We start from the raw sequence: 18,056 nt of genomic DNA, 5'->3' as shown, positions 1-18,056 counted from the left end.
TTTCTCTGTATAAAATCCTCAGGGGCTAGGTTTCAAAATTATTTTTATATAGAAATCATACCTAGAGCACTCGCAATTTGTGAGGTCCTGTTAAGTGATTCATGGCTAATCCTTAGGGGCATATTGTCTGTAGAGCAGTTTCATTTAAAAGTTTCATTAAATGCTGTGGTGGTGGTCTACAAGCAATGTTGAGGGTTTATGATGCTCTGTGATTAAATTTTTATAATTGTATTAATTTTTTTTTCTGTTACTATACAGTGTCAACTCTTCTGGGCATCTGAGATATTTTAAAAGACACTAGTTTCATTAGGAGAGGAAGAGAGAAAGGAGGTTGCTCTGATGTGTGTGGCACATCCCATGAACAAGCAAGGCTGGTGCCTCTGGTTGTCCATTGCTTTGCACCTTGCATAATTATTGACATTTGTGTAAAAAGGTTGCAAAATGATATTGTATCACCAGGGCAATTGCGGGTCGAAGTAACACATGATTACTGCTGTAGGTTATCTTTTCTCCTGATAACTTCATCTCAGTCTAACTGTCACAGATATTCTCCAGTGAGAGACATCAAACAGATTTGGTTTCTAAGATACCAAAAGATACATCTTCGAATCAACATTTTACTGTTGGTGCACAAAAAGCTGCACAAATGAAATTAGTCTTGTGTGAAAATAGCTCTAGCTGTGATTTCTGGGCAAACTGTAGTTTCACCACCTCTGTATCAGCATAGTCTTAAAAATGATACACCTATGAAGGAAAGAAGTCGCAGCTCTTGGTGTAGTACTGTTTTTTTTAAAAAATGTTGTCAAAACTGCAGGGAAATTCAGATTAATTTATGGAATGTATTTGTGTGCTTGTGATAATCCATCTTAAATTCAAGGACCAAGCTCTTAATTCTAAGCCTTGTAATACATTAAACTCTGAAATTCAGGCGCTGAGAATATAATAATTTATTAATAGGATAAAATGATCAGGAAGTATTAAAAGATCTGAATTTTTAATACTCTTATTAGCCTTTGTGCAAGAGATGAATCAGTTGTCTTGGTGCATTAATGAAATAATACTGCAGATGTTCGCTCTTGGTAAGAGTATCTTGTAAACTAACTAGTCGGGATAGGTTGGTTAAAGTACAGGGTATAAAATACTACTTTGATAGCTGCATTAACTCCCAGAGTAAAATTTTTTGAGACACTGGTAGAAGAGAATTTCTAAACAATTCTCAGTGATGACCCATCCACAGATACTCAACAACTGTTAATGGGAACATCCTGTTGCAAAAACAGCCTAAGGCTGGGTAGATGGGCAGAGCCAAGGGAGATACCTAAAACTTATTCAGATGAGCATGTGGATTTACCCAGAATGTTAATTCAGATTTTAGTTATGTAAAATAACATCTATTTGTTTGATTTGTTATTGCAGTTCTAGAAAGGTTGAAGAGGATGAATATGAAGATGGAACAACTAACCAAAAATGGGTTTTAGCTCCAAAAACACAAGACACAGACGTGACTCTCATACTAAATAAGCTGTTGAGAGAGTATGACAAAAAGCTGCGGCCAGATATTGGAAGTAAGTACTACTTTCTGCACAAGTGAGGAAGAGCATCTATAGGTGCAAAAAAGACATTATGTTATGTTTTGGTTAGTATGCACAAATGGCTGGGAAAGTGGAGATTAAGGTTTTTTGGCTGAAGTTCATTTCCAAGTCACGAGAAGAGGTGGTGGTAATTTAAGGTGCTAAACTCTGGTTTGCTTGTATAGAGTTTGTGTAGAGATATGGAAGGGCCAGCTCTAAAGTATTCAGCAGGTCTTTGGTAGAGTTAGGAACATACTTTCTTTTTTGTCATCCAATCCATGCATATGAAAAACTCATGCTCTGAGGAGCAATCAAAGATCCAGCATATTAAAAAGAAAAAGTAGGAGACAGCAAGAGAAGAAGGTGCATCTGCTCCCTTCAGAACGTGATCATGAAAGTTACATTCCTTAATGCTGAGAAGGATTTGCTTGTGTATAGGGCAACTCTGGAGATTTTCTTCCCCAAACCAGTAGACATCTTATCTCCAAAAGAAATCGGATAGAATGTAAGTGTCTTGTGGGCAGTACTACTACATATAGGTATAAAATTTAGATAAGAGCAGTAGATAACTGCATATAATCAACCCTTTTGAGCAATTTTCTGTCTTTTTTTTTTTTTTTTGCTTAGTATAATGAGGTTGTGTGTTTCAAACCAGTATCTTTTTACCTTTTGTGGTTATGCCTCGCTTGCCATGTTTGCATCCTTAGATCAGAATGGCTATAGCACAACTGCTGTTCAGTTTGTTCACGGCAAGTTTCTATGACAGAAATCAGACACAATTTTTCATTTATATTTCATGCACCTTGCATATATTTCAGAATGAACTGGGAATGGGGAAAGCTGTTCTAGTTTGAGGTGGAACAGAACCAATTTTCTTCTCAGTAATTTTACTGTTCAGCTAAGCCTCTTCTAATTAACTAACTCTCTGAAACTAACAGCATATTTTTGAGTCCTCTTATAGCAGATAAGTGTGATGTTTATAGTGAACACCAAGGAGTGGTATGCAGGGAAGCTCCTGCTTATATTTATTGCTATAACAACGAAGATCAGATCACTTTGTTGTGTGCCACTTTGGAGGGTCGAAAGTGGAAAAGCATAGAGGGGTAGCACCTGTGGGGAGGAGCGGACAGGACAGGTGACCCAAAACCAACCAACAGGGTATTCTGTCCCATCTTCATCATGATCAGTATAAAAGCTAAGGGACCAAAGGGGTGGTGCTGTGACTTGGATTCAAACTGAGGTTACTGCGGATACTCTCCCTTCTCTGAAGGGGAGAGAGGTAAAACAGAGCATCTGTCATTCGTTTTAGTGGCCAGCGCAGCCCAAAGCACGACAAGAAAGCTCAAAACAACTACTCAGTATAATTTACTTTTCCTACATTTTTGCAGAAATTAGAGGGAGAATTCCTACCACCGATTATAGTGAAACTACTGTTTGCTGATGGCACATGTATTGATATACTTTCTAGGTGATCCCTTTGGGTGAGTTTAGAGGGAAGTAAGAGCCATCTGTAGGTATTCACCATTACAATTATTCGTGTCTTATAGCTACACATTAATACAGAAGTTCCAGAAAAAACCCTATGCTGTGGTAGGAAAGAAAATGGTTTTGGTTTTGTTTTGTTTTTCCGTAGCTATTACTTTGATTTTCTGTAGTATTTACAAAGATCATATTTGATAGATATGTCTGTTTTTAACACAGAGTGACATTTATCTCTCTTTCTCGCTCTGCTTAGTTTGTCATTCTGGATTTAGCTGATCTTTAATATCTGATGGAGAAGTGCTTTAATGCAGTTCCCCATCCATATCAACATCTGGAAGACATTCTCAGACAAATTTTTTATTTTACTTTGTACACCGTATCCTCAGATCACTGACTTCAGGCAGAGTAAATTATGTTATGCCTATGTAGGGCAAAGTAATCATTCAAAGTCCCCATGTCAGTTGCCATAAAATCAGTAGAGGTCAGACATATCCTACAGCACTGGAAAATCATTGTTACCAAAATAATTCCTGTTGTCTCTCCACAAACTTTCATAAATCCTGTTTTAGAGAAAGGAGTTAAATTACTCAGCTCCTCATATATCCTACCAAACAGAGATTTTACAGTTCTCAACTACATCTATCTATTTCTATCAAGCATCTCAGTCCTAGGCCATTTTTTCCCTTTGGTAGGAATCTGGCTATTTCAGAACTTGAGCTGAGTGTTGTTCAGATGCTAGGGAAGTGTGCTCCTCTGCTTCCTTCCCTGGTCCCTCTTCCCTCCTCTCCTACCTTTGATGCAGATAAATAACATTGCCCTTTTGAAGCTGCTGCATTTGTCAAGGAGAACATGAGGGGAATGTTAGAGAATCAGGCATTATATCTAACTTCTCTGAATTGTGGGCTGGTTCTTCGTATACAAGCACTTCTTCCTTTTTATCTGGGAGAAGGTTGTCCTCCAAACTAGATGGTTGTCTTGCCCTGGCAACAGAACTGTGTTCCTGCCCTGAAGGTCCCAGTATTAATACAAATCAGTTAAAGCACAATTAATACATATCAGTTAAAGCACTAGGAAAAAAAGTAGTGGACCAGGTAACATAGAGCATACAGTATGAAAATGCATGTTTTGAAATTTATAGAATGCATGGAATGACCCAGTGGAGGAAGAGAGAAGTAATTCTCAGAATCAAACAGAAGTGTGGCCAAATAAAAGATGCTGAGGGTTAAATTCAGGACTAACATGCAGTTAGCTACTCATTAGGGCCTTTACATTTGTGCAATGCTGACTGTAAGCAAATTGTCTGTCCCACAGGATGGGGGACACTCACCATTTCATGCCACATTGCTCTTCACTCTGTTTTCCAATCTTTTATTGCAAAGCCACTACTTCTAACAGTGGCTAACTTTAGCAATGCTCCCGAAGAAATGATCTTCTTTCTGAATGCAGACAGGAAAGCCTAGGAAATACTGACGACTTTGCATTTTCAAAGGTTAGGATTGCAATTTTTAGGTCACTTGGGAGCACGCTTTTGCAAGCCGAAGCCCATGGGGAGAAGACAATGACTGTGGCATATAGAAGACATTGAAGTGCATGCTGGCCCAGGCAGTGACTTTTCTGTGGTCTTTCACCCTTCCCAGTGCAGCTGATGTTTTGGCTATCTCAGGAATGTCCAGGTACTACCTGGCCCTGAGCAGGCATATTCAGAGTGCCCACTTGCCATACTATGGGCACTCAGTTCTTGAGTAATGGCATCCCCTCCAGGTCAGGGTACGGCCATCAGTGAATGAACTCCTGTGAACAGATACTCAGCCACCCTCCTTCCTCCTCCTCCACCCAGCCTGTCTCAACCACTGTAAAGAGCGTGCAGGTCAATGCTAAGATACACTGAGGCTAGGACTTGCTCTTTCCTTTCTTTTTTTCTCATGCTGGCTTATACTTGTCCTAGGGCTTTCATGTGAACGACTGTCGGTCAGATCACATGCTCAATCTACACTCAGCAGTACAGGCATCACCTGCAAGGTTCCAAGCCAGGATTTTGAAACAGTGGATTAACAACCTAAGTATTAGGCTAAATAGTTGCCCTGTGAAGGCTATCAGCAACCTGACACCTTAACAGGACCTGTCTAACTGAAAGGGGCCCTTGGTCTTTGGAAACAAAGCAGTGTTCTACTAGCAGGGGAAAGTCTGACTGCATCCCCTGTGGCCGCACACTTGGCAGAGTTCTTGTCTCCATAAATATCACAGCTTGTGAGGGTTTTCATTTTAATGGTGGCATCTGGCAGTTTTCCATTATACCACAGAACATAAATGCCTTTTGGAATTTGGAAAAAAGGAAAAAAAAAAAGATAAGAAAGCACTTCACACATAACAGCTTATACTGGTGTACTGAGTGGATCAAAAAGGAAAAGTGTTTTATGAAGACAAAGCATCTTTTCCACCTACTTCTTACCAGCTACAATTATAGGGCTGAGAATCATGGGGCTGTTGCATGATATAAAAGGCACCAGTCCCAGATAACAAGTAAACCCATTCTGAACTACGAAGGTCTTAAAATCTCTTCCAATAACAGGTACTCTGTAGTTTGTTTCAAAGTCCTTTGAAGTGAAGACCCATTCGATGGATATGCAACGTTTTCTGATTGCAGTAAGGCTCACTACCCTGCAAGAGTTATTTTCTTTCCCCCGTCACGCTGACCTAAGTACTGACAATTAGTAGGACTAAGTTCTGGCCCTGAAATTTTACTTCCCCTTTATTAATAAAATGAGAACAAAAATAATAGGTAAACCAGCAGGCCACAGAGCAGAATGATTATAATCTTTGATTATCCAATGATCTTTGCAGTTATTTACACTCTGCTAGGGAAAGTTCAATATTTTCAGTTAATTTCTATTTCAGAGGCCAGTAGGAGAAAATCTACTAGAAGGGGCTACACTCTAGTGTATTCAGACTACCCAGAGAAGTGGTGTGTGATCATAAGTATTAAAAAATAAGCTAAAATCAGTTAAAAACCCAATCAAGGAGTAGAAAATTACAAGACAGAACTTCCTGTGCCTCAGAGTTACTTAGCTGACAGCTAGTTTTTCAACTGATATTTCTTGTAATGGTCAACTAGAACTGAAAAGACTGAATTCCATTTTTAATGCAGTGTAAGTCTTGTATAAATGTGGTAGTTTATTATATTCATTTATTTTGCCTATACTTTCTAGCACTTGCTTTCTAACATGCCTGCCTTCTTACTTTATTTTAAAAAAAAAGTCAAGCTGACATCAAATCAGACTCAAGGCAAGAGCATTATGGGAGAGAACGAACAAGCATGAATAAAACTGATTTTAGCGATATTATTCACTGAGAGGGTAGAAAAAAGTAGTAGGATACTTTGTATTGTATATTTGCGTCCTCTGTTTCTCAAATGTATCACTATATTAGGGAAGGCTCTGAATTGCACGTGTTGAAGAAAGCTTCATCAGCTTGTGTTCTGAGGTGCTTTCTCCACTGATGCCTGCTGTTCCCTTTTTTTTTTTGATTGTACTGCAGAAACAAGATTCCTCTTGGATCCTCTAGATATTTGTACAGCCTCTAGTGGTCCCCTGTATTTGTTGTGTATTTATAAGAACAAATAAGTTCGCTCTTAAGTATGAAAGTGTATATGTATATATGTGTGTGTATATATATGTATAGGCACTCATACATACACCCCCTAATTTAATGCCTATATACCTTCTGACTCTGACAGTTCTAGACACCTTGAGAGTCCAGCTGTTTTTCTTTGCTCCTCAAGTGTCTTTATAACTGTTAGGCAAATTTCTGAAGACGAAGGCCGTCTCACAAACAGCTGTGCAACTCTCAGTACCTTCAGTAGGTTTATACAAGCGTCGCTGGTAGAAATAGGTGGGCTCGTTTGTGTCAGCAAACACAGAAGACAAAGTTCTGTCTGACATGCTTTACTGTACAGGCTTGGCAGGGTTTAACAGCAGTTCTCTTTTTAAGCAGTTAAAAGTTCTCTATGTAACTAATTTAAGCGGTTTCTCCGTGTATGCAAGGAGCAGATCTGTTGGGTGAGTAGACACAACTTCTATTCTGTTGCTTTTTAAAGGAGATGTGCATTTTCGAGCACAATCCTAATGAAAACCTTGAGTTCTGAAGCTCTATTACACTTCTTTCTGACCTGCCTTCCTAGCAGGCCACACAGAAATAAACCCTGAAGTGCGCCACAGGCTATTACCGCTGTGGCTGTCAAGTTATTTTTGCCAGTTGCTGATTGCCACACCTGATACTCTTTAAACTAGCTCCAGCAAGGTTTCTCCATATGTAGTGACAGAGGGTTGCTTATTGCCTCACAGATCAAAATATTTCCCAGATCATAGTGCAGAGAAAGCTGTAAACTGTCATGCAAGGTCAAATTACTACTTTCTGCTGTAAGTCTTTTTTTTGGTGCTAGGCTGTGAGAGACAATGACAGACATAAGAGGAAGTAGTGAGAGAGACAGTTGTCACTTAGGGATTGATTATAGCCAGTTGTACCTGGAGAGCTAACTGGTGTGTAAAGGTACTACACAATGGGAAGGAGAGAGGGAGTAACTTCTGTTTGTATTATGGCAGCACTCAGGAGGTGAAAGCCGTAGTCCTGGATCCAACTTCTGTAGTACTGGGCACTGCAGGAGATTGTGGAGTTTAGTCTTATTTAGCTTTTTATGGAAGAAGAAACTTGAATAACCCATCAGTGAGGATGCAGAGTGCTGTGGCTAAGACTCAGCTAGGAAACAGGGCTGAATACAGTGAGAGCTCAGGAGCTGAAAAAGATCATAAGAAAAAAATCAGAAATGTTTTAATTGTTCTCATTGATATTTACCTTTCTCTTATTTTTGGGAAAGGAAAGTAGATTATCTTTATTTCAGAAAACTTGAAATCCAAACTGGAAATCCATTAACAGTCCATTTCCATGAGTAAGACAGTAAATATGAAGACTATTGTCTTCATATTATGTATGTATGTGTGTATGTATGTATGTATAATGCATGTGAGGAGAGGAATATTGCTGAGGAAAGGGTTGCTATTCAATGCAAATGAGAGCAACCTCTGGTCTAGGTAGGAAGATAGAAGGGATTTTCTGATTGTCTGCAGGAGTTTTAGTTCTCTAGCATCTTCAGTAATTGATGCTTTCTTCTGCAGACTTCGCCATGAACATTTCTGGAATATGAATAGCAAGGCTAATAAGTGGGGGGTAAGCTACTCTATGGTGACTCCAAAGTCCCAGTTTTAGATTTAAAAACTGTGATCCATGTTTGAGTTTTAAATCACGACATAAATAAATAGGTTGGTTACACCTAATCCTAATCCTTGTCTGTTGCCAGTATAGCGCATCGAACATAGTCTCTTTCAAAATCTAGCACGGGAGCGTTTCTGATGAGGATAGCCTGTTGACAGTGAGTTTTTCCATGCGTATGTTCTGCTTTTCTAGTCGCTTAACCATGGAGCTGAGTAAAGGGGAATTTCTGACTTTGGTTTCTGACCTGGTTTGGTTCACAGCTTCTCAACTGTCAGGGGAAACGTCCTTCTTTTTACTCATCCTTCTCTCAGGTAAAACTCTTAACGTGTCATACTAGAAGAATATGTAGAGAAATTTTATTCCAACGCAGTGACTCTGAAGCCCCCCAATTTAATGTTTCTGTTTAAAAAAAAAAAAAGATATTTTATTTTTTAAATTAGTTAACGGGTTTGATTTTTTTCTTATTTGTTTCATTTTTTTAGAACACCTAATTTAAATCAAATGCTGTAAAGCAACACTTTGAAGCTTACAGTACTTCAATATTTAGAAATATTTCAGTATTCAAACACTTCGTTTTCCTGAAACTAGTCTCATAATTTAACCCAAGTAATACAGTTCATTGCAGATGAAACTGCTCTTTTGTCTTATTTCTAATGAGCCACTTGTACCTTTGCAATACTTATGTCTTGCATGTAGTCTGTTGAGTTGACAAAGAGGTACTGGTTTTGAGTTGGAGAGAGAGGCCTTTTACCCGAGCACTTAACAGCAAGGTCTCTTATAATACAGCCTTCTCATTATGAATGTAAATAATTCATTTACACAAATAATTCTTATTTAGAGATTTATTTCCTGACAGTTATTACTTACCGAAATGGCTTGATACAAACTCAGACTGAGTGTTTTTCTTGAGTGACACTGTAAGTGGGAAAGTTTGGTGGACAGTTAGTGTTTGCCAAACTCTTCATCTACATTGTCAGAGCCAAAACTATATGTAGCAGCTGCTAGTTCTTATTTTGTCGTCTTTTCCATAACTTCACCTAAGAAATCTGAGAGGAGGTTGGGAGTATAGCATACAGACTTTCAGGACACAGTGGATTGAAAGTTAGATAAGAGTCAGGAAAAGTCTGAGGTATTAATTACATAAGAAAATCCTTCTCTCTCTTTCCTTCTGCGATAACCTAGACTATGTTGGCTCTACCACGTGTAGAAGTGCATTTAGAAGTCTTTGTTTTTATTGAAGTGGGTTCTGAGCAAGTATTTGTAAATTGGGCAGATGTACAGTGCTACAGTTGCCATTTTGAAGTTGTGGCACAAACTAATCAATTATTTTGTCACCTTTAAACAACAAAAAAAATTTTCTGCACATATTATTTTAAAATATTATTGCTTTTTTTTGCAATTGTATGGTTTTCTTATGACTGCTATTGTTCATCCAGACCTTGGTTGCTAGCTTGCTAGACTTTGCAGGAACTAAATCTGTTATTGTTCAGTCTTATGATATCACATAGGAACTCCCCCCTCCTATGAATATAAGTAAAACAAAAATGGAAAATTTAGGGTTTGATTGTAAAGCCAGCCTAACCATTAAGATCTACAGTTTTCATTCCCAAGCAACATAATACTGGAAAAGTTACAGCTTGTGCATTAGGGAAAGGTAAATGAAGGACAAAAGTTCTGAAGGCTGATTGATGGTGAAGATGGGATATGAAGAATAAAAATGATTCGTAGTTAATTGAGGGAGTCCGTTTATGTGCACGCTGTCATTCACGCTCCAGGACAGAATAGCAACAAAATCTAGCATGTGAAAAAAATACCAAGTTCAGAAGACTGTGTTCTCATCCTGGTATTGCTGTCATCCAAACTTTCTTTCAAGTCTGCACCCAATTTTTGATTATCCTTTTGATTTTTCATGGGATTTGCAGTCCCATTTGATAGTTCGATCTTAAACCATAAGGATGAACGTTCTGTCAGAGTTTCTCTGGCTGTAGCAAGTGAAGGGCTTTGACCTCTATCTGTTGTTCAAGGCTGTTCTCTTCTATGCAGGACGAATAAGTGTTTTTTATTTTCCTCACTGATACCTTCATAGAGTCATAGAGTCAAATCATAAAATCGTTTAGTTCGGAAAAGACCTTTAAGATCCTTGAGTCCAACCGTAAACCTAACACTGCCAAGTCCACCACTAAACCATGTACCTAGGTGCCACATCTACACATCTTTTAAATGCCTCCAGGGATCATAACTCAGCACTTCCTGTTACTATGTCTTTCTTCAAATTTGGTAATTTTTCTTAAAATGTAGAAGTTTTAGCTGACCACAGTTGTCCCTGAGAAGTGACTTGTTAGCATAGCAATTTGTTTTACAGGAACAAACAGGTAATTACATGTCGCCTATAAGGTCATGTAGGAAAATATTAATAGTCATCATCTCTAACACAAAGTAAACATTAACACTATAATCACTACTACTACGGCTACCGGTAACTGTGTAATGATTTATTAGAGCTTTATCCCAATTTAAAAATAGCAATTTATGTGCTAATGAGATAATGTAAAATATCATTATAGAGTAATTTCAAAAAATATCTCATTACTTTAGAGCCAATCTTGTTAGTCTTTTGTGTTCAGAAGTCTTGTGGAACTTGTGCAGAGTTTAAGTGGCTGTATATTTCTGAAACTGAGCTCATATTGTGTTTGTTATGTGGTTGCGTGCCTTCTAAAAAATCTAGTGCTAATTGCTTTGCTTTTATAAATGTGTGTGTATTGATCCATAACATTTTTACCACCGTTGTTTTGGGTAAAGCTATAATAATTTAGACCTGGGAGTTGCTTGAAAAATGTAAGAAAGGTTAACTCTCAACAAAAATTGATTTTAATTTTATTTTAAAATTTATGAGAGCTCAGCTAGTTCTACTCTTGTTTAAATGAGCTTCCAATAAAAATATTTCTAAACATTAAATTTTTAAAAATAATTCTAAATATTTATGATTTGTGCAGGAACATAAATGCTATTTGGACAGGCTTCAAATGTGGAGGAAGCTTTCTGTAGGAAGCAAACAAAGTGATTTCATTCATGAAATAAGCATTGATTCTGAATTGCAGAGATCTATCAAAAATTAAGAGGTATTTTAAAAGGACAGGATAATTTAAAGTCCTAAAAAGGTGTAATTAAATGTCAGGAACTTACTGCAGATTTTTTGTCTACGTGACTTGTGAAATTGTATAACAATCCTTTGGTTAATTTCATCAACAATTTTTTAAATTTTCTTGGATTATCTGTTGAGTTTTTTACACACATGATCAGCTTGCAAATGTCCATGAGTAAAATCTCCGTGGATTTTAATGGGATTCAAGCTCAGGTACTGTTTGTTTCGCCAGTGTAAATCTATAAAGCAGGACTACACAAATCCTATTGTCGGCCTTCATGGATATTTGTGATCAGGGCATTATTCTAGTTATTTCTGTGTTTTGTGGTTGTCCAGACATGTCTGACCTAGCTTTACGCTGTCTAAGTGTTCACCTGGCTTCTTAAGTAAGCTTGGCGGGCAGCATTGAACTCACAACTCCCATGTCTAGGTGTCTTTTGAACTGTGTGAAGTTTGTGGACAAGTTTCACTTGGATGTGTCTTTGCAATGTGATAGTCACAAGGCTGACTGGAATATAAACACTCCGTCTGTCTCAAAGCCATGGCATTTGGATCACATGGGGACTATTAGCTAAATATTGGCGTGACATTGGTTTTGTTTGCAGATATTTTGATTGGCTTGATAAATTCCCCCCTCAATTAAAACCAACATGTTTGAAGATGAAATGATTGTGCTAAGCAGTTAGCTAACCTTAGATATCACTGTGTAGCAGCGTAACACTGCAGTTACTTGGATGAGCTTACATTGTCTCTTAGGGAACGTTAACTACCATATATTAAAGAATATTTCAAAGAATTTGAGAAGGTTGGTGCATTTGTTGACAACCTTTAATTGCTCTCTTGCATGCAATATACACATGGTTCTGCCAGTAAATTTTCTAAGTTTCGGAAAGATTTTTAGAACTCTCTTGGGCTGATGCCGATATCGAAATGGTACTGGAGCTGAGTATCTATTTGTAATCTTATTGTCAGCTTTTAGTGAGGTATTAACAATTTCATTGTTCAGTCAGCAAGACTCTAAGGACTTTTTTAGTGCAAGAAAAAAAGTCTTCATCTGCAGCTCAATAACTCCATGCATGGCTTAAATTCATCCACGAACCGAGTGTTCACAAATGCATGTAGTATACAGAAAAACTGAGCAGGCCTTGAAATAATTGGTAATGTAATTATTTATGTCCTCCATGAAACTCAGTTTATTTTGAAGACTGGTAGATGGTGAGTTCTTTCTAGTAAGACATGATAACTTTAAGACTCAGTTATTTTGTTTTTCGTAATGCATTTTTGGAGGAAGTAATCTTAAAAACTTTGCCACATTATGATTGGTATTTTGAATTAAAATCCTATGATAACAAACCTAAAATCTATACCTGATGGTTCTCCCAGTTTATATCTGTTTATATCCATGAGAGACCACATGCAACAAGAACTGTACTCTTCTGCCTTTCCTTTCAAAACCTGAACACATATTTACCATACAACCATATTACAATTGTATTTTCTGCCTAGGAAAACAATGTATCGTTCAAAGGAGCTTTCAGTCTTTTTTGTTGTAGTAGTGATATAATAGCTTACCTGTATTTTTTTTATTTTTATTTTTAATTGAAATTTCACTGGGAATGTCTGAGGTTAGATGCTAATTTATTGTGACGTAAGAAGTGGCTGCTGCGTAGTTTTTTTCTGTTTCAAGATTAGACCTTTACTGTGAGCAAGACCAAATTCTCTTTAGCATTAACAAGCAGTGCTTCATTTTTTTTGCACTGGAAGAGAATTTGTCCCAGCACATTCAGGAGAAATTATCATCTCATAATTTATTTATATACTTAACTGCAATGATTAAACAAAAATGGATTCCAGGCACTGTGTTCTGGTCCTGAACTTTGTCTCTGATCCTGCCAAGATTCAATTGCATGCCAATTTGCATCACTAAGTCTAGTCCCATTAATGTTCACCAGAAGTCCTTACTGTTGAACTTCCAGCTGGATACGTACATAAACCCTAAAAGGAGCAAAGCCCTTTATTCTGTGTATACTATCTTAGTAAAAGAGCTAGCTGTACTTCCCCGCTATTACCAATTCCTATGTAATGACATTTATTACTGCAGTTTGAGGCAAGTCTCATTACCAGAAACTGCTAGACTCCTATTTAGTTATTAGCTGGGTACAATTAGAGTTGTATTAATCAGTTGTGCTTGCTCAGCTGAGTTCAGATTTTCTCTTGCTGAAGGGAAGATCCAAGTTTATAAGCCAGTACTTCAGACATTTTGAAACCATTACCTTAAATAATCCTGGATGTTCTGACCATATGCAGTGAAAAAAGTATGTGGTACTTAATGAATTAGAGAGAACGGTTATCATCTTTAACCTCTATTTGTACTCACTTAAATGTCTGTTTTTGAAACATTAGATCTAGTTGTCCTAATGATATGTACATACCAAAGTCTTACATGACAAGGCAACCTGCCTATTTTTCCAGAACCATCTAACTTTTCAGGTACTTCAAAACTCCTCAGCATCCACTGTTAGTCTGAAATTTGAGGCATGAGGGCAAAAATGATTCATCTTTACATGTGAAGATTGCAGTCTATCTTCAACTTTGTGCTGGATGGCTTCTTAAGCTTTAGACAAATTAACTGTTGTCCACCTGAGATAAGATTCCCACAGAACTGTGGTCTTTGAGTGTTCCTCACTTCTCTACTCAGTAGTTTCCCTGAGGAAAGGTCTCCAACTTTTGAGTGGGTGAGGTACCTGCATTTCCATGTTCTAGGGGGCTTGGGGACTGGTGCAAGAAAGTCCCAAGTTAACATAGTTCCCAAACTTTAGTGGTTTGAATTGCTCTCTGGAGTTTTTTGAAGACCATGGAGAGGGGAAGGTGCCTCTATGGGAAAGGGAGATGTCTAAAAGAAGCTGTTGGCCTACTAGGGCCAAGTTTGCATCAGTTCTGACCATGCAGGTGAGAACAGTATTTATACTTAGTTTTGGCTCAGCTAACCCTAGAGACAGAAAAACGCCAATTTAGATCTCAATTTAGAGGTTAATGTATACCCTGTGGGGTCGGAAGGAGGGCAGCATAAGTAAAAAAAACAACATGCCAATCAGTGTAAGAATAGCATTATTTTGGATTTAGACTATGTCCCCAGTAAGAGCTATCTGAACAATGTTAATTAGGTATACTGATACCAAGGATGCTAAAAAGAAGATAAATCCTAGTGGCCTTAGCTAAAGAAAGGAGTACAGAGCTTGTCCTGACCTATTACATCCTGGAAGTCTGAAAACAGGGAAAATCTTGTGAGAGACTTGCAATGACTAAACCAAATCAAATTCAAAAACCTTTGGATGAAAGAGTGAAAAGGCAAGGTGGGCTGAAGTCTAAATTGAAAGGAGAAGAGTTGCTTAGGCTTAGCTAAATGTATTTTGTACTGATTTTACTCTAAGTTAGTATGATTTCAGGGCTGATAAGGTGTGAAACCTGGAAAGATTTTTGGATGCAGAACACACATGCTAGAGGACATATATGTTGAGGCAATCAGGAAAAGTGATATGCTGCGTTATTTCTGGTTTCATGTTAGTCATCTTAGCTTTTAACTTTGAGCTTCTGTGCTTAGCACTGAAAGTTTCTTTAACAAATTGCTGCTGAGATAAATGGGGATCACTATGATAAAGTGGTACAGGCTGTAATTTACATTTTTTGTTGGGTAGGAGGAAAAGAACCGTGTCTTCTTTGAAAATATGTAATCCATATTTCTCAGTAGTTCCACCTGAAGAGTAGACCTTACAGTTATTGGGGAAGAAAATATTTAAAGTGATTACTTATGTTTTCTGCAAAATAATATTATTTTTTTTTTCTCCACAGTAAAACCAACAGTTATTGACGTTGACATTTATGTCAACAGCATTGGTCCTGTATCATCAATAAATATGGTAAGTGACTTGCTAGCAAAGATTTTTATCTGGACTGCTTGTCTTGGCATCAATACTGGCTTTTGAAAAAGATAATAAATACCACTGGGATAAGTTGTTTAGGTTGCTGATTTAGTTCTGTTTTCAGCTATAGCAGTGTTTTTCAGATGACCCTTTTATGTGTCTGCAAGAGAAGAACAAACCTACAAGTAATATTACCCTCTGTGTTGTCTACCACAAAATGATGGTAGATCTTGAATGGTAAGATAGCCATCTTAGAAAAAAATAAGTACGAAGCAAAGCTATTATCAAGAAAATTCTTGAATTAATGTTTCAAGGGTCAATCAAATATACAGAGCTTCATAATGTGGAGTTAATGAGAGTCATCACATACTGTCAGTATATTTATTTGAAATTCATCATCTGTTCAGTGGTTACTTATCCTTCACTGAGTTGTCCACAATCTTTAGCCTTAAAGTATAATTTTGAAAAAATTATACATGGCTCTACTGCGTGTGTAAAGGCAGGAGAAATTGAAAGAGTCTGAGTGATAGTGTGACAATAGTGAACCTAGCAAAACATAACACTTCGTCAGTTGTTGTGGTCTTCTTAACTCCAGGATATTCCTCCGTTCTGCAGCAGCACATTCAGATTTGGAGAGCAAGCTGGATATTTATGTAGCTATGGAGGTATGGGTTACCATGGCTGCTTGTGCAACTTCAAGTTTGAATTCAGCACAGTATTCCTCTTTGTAAAGTGGGCTGAATTTTTTCTTAATACAACTTGTAAACAGATGACTTAATATCTTAGTTTACTTAAAGATCTTACACTAACGTCTTCAAAGCAATGACTTTCTCTTGTTCATAATGTCATTCAAAGGCTTCTGTTGTGCAATGGTCATATAAGAATCTAATAAATACAGTGCCTGCATGTTTTGTATTTTTGGAACAGAAGTTCTTGAATTTGAAAGGTGGTCATTCAGCCTGATTGTTTGGTTTTGCCTACGTATATGGGAGAATGTAAATTATTGCAGTGTGTCAAATACTGGGTGGTCAGAGACTCCTGTGCCCCCTGGCAATGGGAAATCTGGCAAGTAAAGACAGAACAAATTTTGTTCCACTGGGAACAATTTGGCCACATATTCAAAGGCAGCGAAATGTATTGCTAATATTTCATGTGAAGCACTGAATGTCAAGCAATGGGAGTACCTGCTCCATTCTTGAACTAATAAATAGCTAATTATCTTGCTCTTCCCTGACTGCTTACCAAAATGACTTGTCCAGGGAATGATGTATTGGAAGATCTATTCTGCTTACTGGCCTCTGGCTTGCATTTTATGTATCGTCTAGGAATGGGTAATCAAAAGCAATGGGAACAATGGTGGGGATGCTTAATTTTCAAAGTCTTTTTGCTCTTTGGCCCTCTGAATTAGCTTGTAAGTAGCATTTTGGGGTGCTGGAAATGTATGTGGAACAATTATTAAGAAAGCACTTGATTGGAACTGTTTCAGGTAGGAAGAAGGAAAAAAATAATTGAAGGAACTAGTGGTTCATGGCAGATTATTATGCCACAGTCAAAACATAACTAGTTTACTTATCCCTTAACTTTGAGTTCAGGATACGTTATGGCACCAAGATGGAAAGAGGCACCAAGATAGCAATTTAATAAAATGCGTACTGTGTCTCTTTGATAGTCGATGGTTTTATCGGGATAGTTAATTAATGTGGGGTGTAGAGATATTTCTTGGTTACAGACAAAAAAAACCTACATATAATCTGTAAAGGCAGAATGATAATGAAAACAATGATGAAATATAGAATGTAGGTACCTGAAGTTTTAAGGACTCGAGTCTGCTTAAAGCTATATTTAAACTTTGGAATAGAAATGGAACTTGTTTCAGATATGCTTGTGGACAGTGTATCTCACTGACACTGAATCTGAACTAGTGAAGCACTTTTGAGTTTTACTTCTGTTGTCAAACCTAATTATCAATATAGGAAATTAACATTCGGCACTCAAATATAGCAAACTTTTGTCCAAAAGCTCTATTTCTGCTCTATTACTTTGGAGTTTGTCCAAACTTACATGAGAGAGCAGAAATGAGCTTGCAGTCTCAAATTTGCAATGAAGATGGGAATTCCTCCTCATGAACCTACAAGCTGTGGTGCTGTATGATAATTTGTCTCTCCAGTGGCAGAACTGATTGAGGAGCTGCTTTTACCCCTATTTGTGTTATTTCAACTGTTTGGCTACAGTATGCAGTAGCTCTGTGATGCTCTACTGGGGAAAAAAAAAATTAATCACTTTTTGGAATTAAAAATAATAATAATAATAAAAAGATACTATTAATTTTTAATAAGTAAGCAATTTTTCATGTAGCCTGTGAACTGATGGAGTATGGGTACACAAACAGCTGAACAAAAACAGTAGCTGGGAATTACCTGTGGTAGAGGAATAGGGAGGAAGGGATCATCTTCAATCTGATTCTTGTCATATAACTGAACTCCCAGAGAGGAATGTGTGTGAAAATCGTGTACAGAATTTAGAATAGTTTTCTGGGAGGAAAAAAAAAATATTCTTGCAAGAATCTACATATGCTATATTTCTCAGTGGGACAGGAGCTTTTACTTTTTCTCCCCTAAATTATTATTAAAAGTTGAGCTATTCTGTCAAGGCAACTTGGCAAGATGGTAGTTGATT

At 37.4% G+C, this 18,056-nt stretch overlaps 1 protein-coding gene across 3 annotated transcripts in view; it reads left to right on the top strand.

Moving 5' to 3' along the window:
- Positions 1-18,056, top strand: part of GABRG3 (gamma-aminobutyric acid type A receptor subunit gamma3) — a 332,476-nt gene that overhangs the window by 3,112 nt on the left and 311,308 nt on the right. For all 3 annotated transcript variants that reach the window (XM_074608205.1, XM_074608195.1, XM_074608213.1), the window contains exons 3-4: positions 1,417-1,565; positions 15,310-15,377. In XM_074608205.1, the coding sequence (XP_074464306.1) occupies positions 1,417-1,565; positions 15,310-15,377 (217 nt within the window). The remainder of the gene's footprint in view (positions 1-1,416; positions 1,566-15,309; positions 15,378-18,056) is intronic.

Source organism: Larus michahellis, chromosome 1 (genome assembly GCF_964199755.1).
Source record: "Larus michahellis chromosome 1, bLarMic1.1, whole genome shotgun sequence".
Taxonomy (NCBI): Eukaryota; Metazoa; Chordata; class Aves; order Charadriiformes; family Laridae; genus Larus; species Larus michahellis.
This window is presented reverse-complemented; position numbering and strand designations above follow the sequence as displayed.